The 10,170-nt window shown below is 35.0% G+C and overlaps 1 protein-coding gene across 1 annotated transcript; it reads right to left on the minus strand.

The window, feature by feature from the left end:
- Positions 1–4,545: 4,545 nt before the first annotated feature.
- LOC109693786 (olfactory receptor 2D3-like) lies at positions 4,546–5,469 on the minus strand. Its single transcript, XM_020175340.2, has one exon. The coding sequence runs from the start codon at positions 5,467–5,469 to the stop codon at positions 4,546–4,548; it is 924 nt and encodes a 307-aa protein (XP_020030929.2).
- Between the last annotated feature and the right edge of the window lie 4,701 nt (positions 5,470–10,170).

Genomic DNA, 10,170 nt, shown 5'->3' on the forward strand with positions numbered 1-10,170 from the left:
TCTGTGTGGTTTCTTTAGTTGTCTAGAACCAGAAGACTTCTAGTGGAAGTGTTTCTAAAAGGTTTCAACCTTTTTCTGAATTGTGACATGCGGTGTGACCAAAAGGAATACTATGAAATATCTTTTCTTCCTCTAAGTTTCACCCTGCTTTATAAATTCATGATTTTTTGACCAAATTATGATGAGTCATCAGTTAAATATATAGCAGACATGTTAGAAATTGGTAATAATTAAGAATTTCCTTTATGTAAAACATCAAAATGAATAAGCCAAGGAAAACATCTTTATAGAGAGAGGAAAGTATCTCTCTCTTCATAATAAAAAAGTACACTGGGCACCGATTTTAAATATGGTTACTTTTATACTTAAAATCAACATGGAGTTATAATTCATTTTTAAAGTTTATTCATAAAAATTTTTGTCACTTTCTTCCTTGACTTAATATGTTCCCTACTTTCTGGTCTCAGTGTTGTCGATAGCTTCCTCAATAGAGGACTCTGGGTTCTTGCACCACGTGATCTCTTCTAGTCTTCAACTATTCTCCTCTCTTTGATGGGCTCACTGATAGTCTGTTGGAAGGAAAAATAATCCTGTTCTGGGTTGGGGTATAAAAAAAAGAAAGGAAGAATAACATGGTCAAGGTCGTGACAGTGAAACACAACACAAGGATGTCCTCCTGCAGTTTCACCAGAGAACTCTGGACAAGATGCCAGCTAGAAAAATACATTTCAAAATAATGTTTCATCATTTGTTGGGGTCTGAGCTCTTTCCTTTGTTTCATGAAGCCAAAACTATAGATCTAACCTGAGAAAAATTGAATGGATGTCCTTCTATACCTTTTGACAAGAAAAAGACATGTTCAAGACCAATTATGGGCACTGTTTCTGGTAAATATGAACCTTACACCATCTCATATTGATTGAATAAAATGAATGAATAGAGGAACTAAAGGGAGGAAAAAATTGGCTTAGCACATTCCTCCAGGCTTCTATGCTAAGATTTGGACAAAGTTTTAAATAGGAGAAATAAAGGGCTTTGATAAAGTAGTATAAATAAGACTCTGTATTCTTCCTACCTGCCACCTCCCTCTTGCTTTCCCTCCATTTATACTGACTAACCTCCCCTCTATGGCCTTCTAAAGAGAAATGCCAGGCAACAACACATAGAGAGAACCCTTACTAGAAAACCACACTGGGAGGTGATCAGGGGCATTTCTCAAGATAAGAAATTTAGAGGTTAATAAACCAGTATAGTGTACTTTACTGAAATGGTCTATCAATTAACAGAATAAAGCTAAAATTTTAGGAAAATATTTATATTTTTCTTTGTGTTATTCCTCACTATACTAAATATTTAATGAACTTCAACAGGCCTTTTTTATTTGTGGGATTTAAGACAGGGTCTTATTATGTAGACCAGGCTAGTCTCAAACTCTCCATCCTCCTACCTCAGCCTCCTGAGTGCTGGATTTGCAGGTATATACCAATAGGCCCAGCTTCAATAGGCTATTCTAAGTCATTTTTAGTGTTTGACAGTAATGTAGATGAAAGAAATTTGTACTGATATTAGTAGTACCTATTTTGAGGTACTACTCATTTGGGAGTCAACATCAGATTATTGGAGTCCAAGAAAATACAGATGTACCAAAGTTAAATACCAAGACTTTTACCAAGAAGTAAACATCAGGAATTCTAATAACTCAGATCTGACCAGTGGTGCTGACTGATTGCAGGTGTCTACATTTAAAGGAGGCATGTGGGTATGCAAGATGCCTAGAATACAGATGGAAGTGAGTAAGGTATGAGACTGAGGAATGAGACAATGTAAGAAGCAGAGCACTAAAGTCTTGATACTGTTTCTCAAGAATCTCAGCCTCCGCACATTGTGTATAAACCCTACAGGGAAAAGGCACAGCTTCCAGACCATATCTAGTTCCCCGAGACTCACATGGGAGAAGAAAAAGATTCTTCTGGCAGGTGGAATATAGCTGTGCATGGCAGTCACTAGGATTATGGTTCAAAGGCTGCTCGAATCGCTGCCGTTGCCAGTCCTCTCTGCAGAAAGAGATGAACAAAGATAATCAGCTGACAATCCAGTGCAGGATCCCAGGGAAGCAAGGAGTTGAATCCCCTAGATGTTCTCATCTTCTCTCCTTATGAGAACGTCTGTCACAGCACTGCAGTGTTTCTTGCTGAGACTTGAGTCCATGTACTTTGACTTTCATATACCTTCCATGATAAAGGATGAGCAAGGTAGGCACCTGGGGACAGAGATATGAGCAGAGCTGCTCAAAGGACACTTGCCATTACCTACCCTCTCTCTCTCTCTCTGGAGCAACAGGGAGCCCCAGTCTCATCCTGGGGGATATTTCACAGTCCCATTCTCTTGAGCAACTTGACGCCCCTGGAAAATGCTGCTTCTGGAAACTGAATTCTAATGAATCCTCCTGAGCATATTCTCTGACCTGCCATTTGTGCAAACAGTACCCACTAAATTGGCTCTGAGTCCCGAGGACTTGTTGTACCCCACATGGTCTTGCTGAGGAGGTCCCTGACTGAACAGATGGTATCAATAACCAGTCAAGCAGCCAGAGGCCATGACCAGTACTTTTCCAAGTTAGAAAGCATACCTCATCTCTCCATTAGGGCAACCACTATCTATATCCTCCCCACTTCTTATCTGGGCTACTACTTGCTAGAGGGAGTTAACTCATGCTAATATCAGGTCTTCCTTCACAACCTTAAGTTAGCATCCATCACCAATGGATTCGATCTCTGCTTTTATAGTTTTTGTTTCTCACTTCTACCCTGTATCACATGTTGGTACACATGTGCCTGTGCCTCTGCCTTCTGTGAACAGGGGTGTCAGCTACTCAAAAATTAAAAATAAGTTTTCACTTTTTGATAATAAAAATAATACATCAGAGAAAATATTGTACAAGTGAAACTGGAGAAATATGTTATCTATTTTTCATTACAAAAGCAATATATCCAAAAGGATGTATATTAGTTAACTGTCCATCACTACTATGAAATATCTGAAAAAGTAACCTGTAAAGAGAATAAAGAGAACAGGTATATTTAGGGGTTCCACTTTATGGTAAATTTGGGTCTCTGGTGGAGATGCTGGATGGCCATGGCGACAATATATTGCAAAGCAAAACCGCTCATCAGGACAAGATGTCAAAGGCTCCTCCAGTCTCTGGAATCATCAGGAAGAAGAACGAGAAGAAGAGGCCAGGTCCCAGAATCTCTTAAATGCTCACCACCAATGACTTGAGAACCTTCCATAAGGCCCCACCTCCTAAAGGATCTATTGTCTCCCAGCACCACCACCCTATGGATTCAACCTTTATCACATGGGCCTTTTAGTGACATTTAACATTCACACCATAACAGATTTTACACATGTAAAATGTGAGAACAACACTGTTTGCAGTAAAACAAGCACTGGAAATAACCCTGTACACACTGACAGTAACATGTATAAATTTTAACACAAAAGGATACTGTACAGAAATCAAACAAAGAACACAGAAGGCCTAAATCCTCATAATTTATCCTAAAAAATCCTCTAATTTTTTTTAAATTGTGGAAGTTTATTGTGTACTACACAAAGTACTTATATATGCATACATTGTGGAACTTCTAAATTGAGGTGATTGACATTTGCATTGCCTCACATATGATTTCATGTGGTAAGAAAATTGACATCTACTCTAAGAAAATTTTAATTTAGTTTTTTTCAGAATTACATACTGGAAAGTTTAGTAACAAATTCAATACAATTCTCAGTCTAGACTTTTTGTCTTATTTTTTAGCATTACTACTTTTTTCTTAACAATACACATATTCTTAGAAAAATTGTGCCATTCATTATTCCTTCAATGTGTTCTTCTCAATTTCAGACTTTAAATTTAGGGTTGAAAGCCATGTTAGAAACATAATATAATTTTTATCTCTATATCTCAGACAGTATAAATGTATCTGGGATGTATATGTGTTCAAAAGATATTTGTTACATGTATGTAAGAATAAAAGAAATTACTCCATTGCTCGAAAGTTATGCTCATATTGTGATAGCTGGTTCTGTTCTTCATTGGTTGTTTATTTTTTGACACATAGTACTATAACAATTTGTTTAATTGTATTACCTAAGACAGAAGTGGTTATCTTCCTTCCTTCTTCCCTCTTTACCTCCCTCCTCATCTTGTCTTTTCACTTTCATTTCATTCATTTTCCTTTTTCTTAACTTAATATCTTTCTTGTGTTTACTCAAATGCCTTTCATTGGATAGGAAATTTATTGAACTGATCTGAGAAGAAATGTAAGAAATCAGGCACAAGAAAAATGTGGAGGAGCAAAATGGCCCAGGGGAAAATATGCAAGAAAATCCCTTGTTTTCATATTCCTAAAATGGTCATCAGACACAGACGTCATCATCTCTTTTTTTTTCAACAGTAGTTGAATTTGAACTCAGGGTCTCATGCCTGAAGTTACTCTATCACGTGAGACACTCTGCTAGCCTGACATCACCATCTCTAAACTATTTTGCAGTTAGTCTCCTGAGAGCCCCTTTGACATCCTTGTTCCTCAGGCTATAAATGATGGGGTTCAGCATGGGTGTCACTGCTGAGTAGAACACAGAGATCATTTTATCCCTTTCATTCATTATCTTGGAGTTTGGCCTCATGTAGGCAAGTATTGCTGAGCCATAGAAGAGAACTACAACAAGAAGATGGGAACCACAGGTAGAGAAGACCTTGAGCCTGCCCTCTCCAGACTGCATCTGAGTCACAGTGGAGATGATATTCCAGTAGGAGACCAGGACGAGGGAGACAGGAACTAAAAGGATTACCACACCCATTGCAAAGATGGCCATTTCTGTGTTGTAAGTATCTGCTGAGGCCAGCTTCAGGAGGGCAGGAGGTTCACAGAAAAAATGGTTAATGATATTATTTCCTCGGTAGGGAAGATGCAGTGTGAACATAGTGTCCACCAGAGACACAAATGCTCCACTGGCCCAGGACCACATGGCCAGCTGGACACATAGCGAATGTGTCATGATGGTGGAGTAATGCAGAGGCTTGCAGACAGCCACATACCGATCATAGGACATCACTGCCAGCAGTGCACACTCTGTACCCCCAACCAGAAGTAACACAACTATCTGTGTTGCACATCCAGCAAAGGAAATGGTTTTCCTCTTCACCAGGAAGTGGACGAGCACCTGGGGGACTGTGGTAGTAGAAAAACAGAGATCAGCAAAGGACAGGTTTCTGAGGAAGAAGTACATGGGTGTGTGGAGTCTGGAGTCTATGTGAATGAGCACAATGATCAGCAGGTTTCCCAGCACGGTCAGCAGGTAGATGGCCAGAAAAAGAAAGAAGAGCAGGACTTGTGTCTGTGCATCCTGTGAGAGACCCAGGAAGACAAATTCTGTCACAGAAGTTTGGTTCTCCTCTTCCATGAATAGTAATTCCTATTTGTAGAACAGTGAAAAGAAAAACATGAATCACTTATTTTAGGAAATCTCAGAAACTTAGCTATTTAATTAATAAGTATCCAAAATTAGTCTAATGATTTCTGTTCTTTCACAGCTGGCCTATTTATGCCAAAAGTCTGAGCTCTGTGTATTCCATAATTCTGACAACAGAATGCCAGTTATATTTTTTCTTCCCTTGATCTGTTAGTATCACCAGTGGGAAAGAATCATTCAGACTGCTACATGACCAAACCTCAGCTGGACTACCTAATGAGTGGTAGCCATGAGAAGACTAGAGGGGATTATAGTGCATTCTTCCTTCTGTGTAGGCTTGTGAAACAAACAAATAGATGTGATTCATACTAGGTAGGTTTTATGCTGTTAATCTTATGGTAACATATATGAAGGTTGATTTTTTTTCATTATATTTATAAAGTCATCCGAAAAAATCACTTCAAGCAAGGAATGGTAAGGTAAGGTAAAAGAAGTAACCATTTGTGATCCTGTCTCTTGTCCAGATTCAATTTTTTTTCAACACAAAGAGGGCTCTTTGGAACATCAGTAAAAATAACTGCCTCTTTTGTAGTTATATATCCTGTATTCTCTATACTTTTATCTTTCTTTGCACAGGGTCCTTTTGGAATAATAACACTAATTACCATCTATTGGACATTTTCTGGTGCCAGTCATTATTAAAAGTCTTATTTGCCTTAAATTTAGTCTGCTTTAAGTCCAAATGAGGTAGATATTTTCATTATACAGATGAAAAAAGATCCAGACCTATTCTAAACCTGGTTGCTGTGAGCCCTCCTCACTCTTTCTGTATCCTTCAATTTGTTCTCATTATTCCTCAAAAACTGCTTAAAGAGAAGGTTAAAGACCTTGTGCAGTTTTTTCTAACTATGTCTCACATCTACTCTTGAAGACAAGCCCATGTTCTTTTCATATTTCTAGGGCTTTAAAACTAATCTACTTGCAAGAGTTATCAATACATACAAAAAAATAACAAGCAGGCATACTTCCACAACTTTTTTCAACATTTTGGGAGTCTTGCTCAATGTACAATAAGAAGTATGAAGAGAATAAATATAGAGAAAGTGACAAACATATTTTCAGATGATTTGATTGGATGTCTTTTAAAAATCAAATGGCCTATGATAACTGTCAGAAATGTGGTCTGATACAAAATGAATAAATATTCTTGTGCTATTATATATTGGAAATAACCAAATGGAAGTTATAATTAAAATTTCATCGCAAGGGAATAATGGCTAAATTTAACAAGGTATACACTGAAGAAACTTCCAAGACCCATTTGAAGAAAATCATGAAGCACGATTTCTGAATAAATGAGTAGGTTCAATAATTTTGTGAACAGAACAATTTTGTCTCACAGTGAATTTCATTGACATTCCAAGGAAGTATACAGAAAAATTTTAAAGGGAATTTAGCACTATTTTTTGAAATTTTGTCTGAATGAGTAATTTAATTATTCAAAATGTAGTATGGGAAAGAAAAAGAAAGTAGTAGAGGAAACTCATCCAACCTCATATAAAATATATTATCCTTTTTTTCCTTATTAATATAATGTATGCTGAACAGGAAGTAAAATTTTGACCAACAAACTAGAATATGTAAAACATACTATAATATATATAATATGCTATATCATAATGTTATATACTCTAGTATAAGATATATTATTTTATCTTATATGTAGTATATATGTATATATTTCATATACTATATATTTCATATATTATATATTTCAATATATACTATATATTTCATATATATATTTCAATATATACTATATATTTCAATATATGCTATATATTGAGATTTGTCATAGGATTAGCATGGCTTCTTAAGTAAGCCTATTACTTCAGCCATTGTAGGAAACAGTGTAGAGATTTCTAAAGAAATTCAAACCAGAACTACTATATGATCCAGAAATCTCTTTTCTGAGTATATACCTAAAGGAGATGAGATCACCACCTTATAAAAACATCTGCACTCACATGTTCATTGAAGCATTATTCACAATAGCCAAGATATGAGAACAACCTAAATGTCAGTCAATGGATGAATGTTTAAAGAAGCGGGGTGCGTGCATGTGTGTATGTCTCCTAAACATAAATACTATAATATTTAAATATTATGTATACCTATACTACTATATATAGCCTATTATATATATAACATAATATTATATATATATAAAGTGGAATACTAGTCAACACTAAAAAAAGTATGAGATCCTGCCACAGTGCAGATGAATCTGCAAACATGATGCTAATAGACAAGACAAAGAAAAATATTGGCATGATCTCATTTATATGTGAAATCTAAAAAGAAACATACAAATGTACACAGATGGAGAACAAAACCATAGGCACCAGAATTTGGAGAGGTGGTGTAGTTTGGGAATGTGGAGATATAAGTGAGAGGATATTAAGTAGCAGATATGTAGGATGACCTCTACTTAAAACTATTAAAAATTCCTTCATTACTTAAATGCTGGAAGATAAATTAACATTGTCATATAAATTTCAAATTAGAACTTAGACCTCTCTTCAAAGTTAAAAATAAAACATTAAAGTAACCATACTGAGGGTGTTTAAGAAGACTTTTATCGTGGTACAGCAGAATGGCTTGTTCACATGGCTAGCCAGACTAGAAAACAGTCCTTAATGGACTGATTGTCCTCAGGAAGTAGGATTCTAGCTAGAATAGTTGAGGAGTCTTTTTCTTTTTATGCTTATGTATATTGTTTACTCATTTTACAATTCAACTTAATTTTCTGGGTATAAAAGAAAACAAAGGTATTTTAAGTTAAATAAATATTAAAATACACAAATATTTAAAATAAAAATATGAAAGCATTAGAATGCAGACAATGTTAAAGTAGTGCAAAAACAGAAAGACAAACCAAAAGTCAGTAGAGGCTGCCTAAGAATTAGGTTAGTGATGTACTTAGCGTTTTCGTGGCAGAAAATATCCGCATTATTAAATAAATCATGCTGGGGAATTGACTAGCTAGTTTCACATAATTTATAATAGAGAAAAAATTCCAGAAGGATTCAGGATGTATACCTCTGCATGCACACAGACACATTTATGGAAATAACCTTAAACATTTAAAAACAATGTGATCACTTATTGATTCCATGGGGTAAAGAATTCCTGAGCCTGATAACCAGGATAAAAGGTAAATATTTGTACTTTTGATTCAAAATATTTTAAGTGTATACACATTTCCAAAATAAAACTTAAACAATGAAGTGGAGAAATAGCTATAACACACATAGGTTATTGAAGATTAATATTCTTAATGCATAGGCATAATGATAAATTGACATCAAATAAATAATAAATATTATAGGAAAACAAGTACAAACACAAATAAATACATACTAAATTTCATTCTCAGTACAATTTAACAAGATCAAATTAAAATTAAACATCTCCTTTGCTCAGCAGATTGAAGATATTTTGAAATTTATAATGTGCTAATGAGGATCTTGTATTGCTGAAAATATGTCATAAAAATCTACATAAAGAGCATGTTATCAATATATAGAAAATGCATTAAAATGAACATTGCACTTTGATAAAATAAATTCAATCTTAATATTTTACAAGGGTAATATTATTTTGTTGAAAATAGTATAAGAGAACTATTCTTCTGGGATATTTTTATAATAAAATTATAAAGCTTTGGAAAAAGATAAATATAGAATTCAGAATATCCAATACAGAACAACCAAGTGATGTAACACTATATAGTTACTAAAAAAGTCAAATTTTTATGACATCAAAAATATTTGGAAATTATCTAACACATAATAGTGGGTTATGGAAATACTTTGCACTCTAGTTCTCATTTGAACATTTGTCTTTCCAAGTTGTGCATGTGTATTTTTCTGAGTGATGGCATTACAAGTGACTTTCTCTTTTCATCTTTGTGTGACTTTATTGGTTTCCAAGTACCTTATTAACAACAGAACATTGTTGTAATCAGACAATAAATAATTTTTTACCAGATCCTTTATAATCTGGACCCTGTCTACTTCTTCAATGTCATTTCTTCCCTCTTTCCATCCTCCAACTTTATATTCTGGAACCTTATAAACATGTTTTCCTAAAGCTGCTGTCATGGAAAGGCCTTGTGTTAAGATCATTGTATTATCTTATCTACTGAAGATGTTCGTCTTTTAAGCATAAATTAATTGTACCATGGATTTTCATTAGAAAATTTCCCTGCTTGATTGAATTTACTCCCTCTATTACTTTCTTAAGCTTTAACAGTTTTTAGAGGCTCTCTCTTTGCTATTTTCATGCATATATGTGAATATATAATATATTCACCTCCTTTGCCCTCTCCTTTCCTGCCCCTCCCACTCATTCCCCACTACCAAACAAGTCCCCTTTTTACAATAATATTATATTTTTATTGTTATTCTTTGTTTATTTTACACAGATAGTGAAACTAACCCATAAAGAAATGAAGTAAATTTTTCAGATTTCAAGAGCTGGGACTGGAACCCAGGTCACCAGTTCTAAGCCCTTTGCTCTGAACCTCTACACACATTGCATTTTTTGGAAAACCTGATACTGATGAAATGCGGTTAATGATAGAGCAGCGAAAAACTGAAATTAAGTAGACTTTCATTTTTCTGTGCA

Source organism: Castor canadensis, chromosome 1 (genome assembly GCF_047511655.1).
Source record: "Castor canadensis chromosome 1, mCasCan1.hap1v2, whole genome shotgun sequence".
Taxonomy (NCBI): Eukaryota; Metazoa; Chordata; class Mammalia; order Rodentia; family Castoridae; genus Castor; species Castor canadensis.

Excerpts from the sequence above, each read along its gene's own strand:
- LOC109693786 (XM_020175340.2), bottom strand. The coding sequence starts at position 5,469 with ATGGAAGAGGAGAACCAAACTTCTGTGACAGAATTTGTCTTCCTGGGT.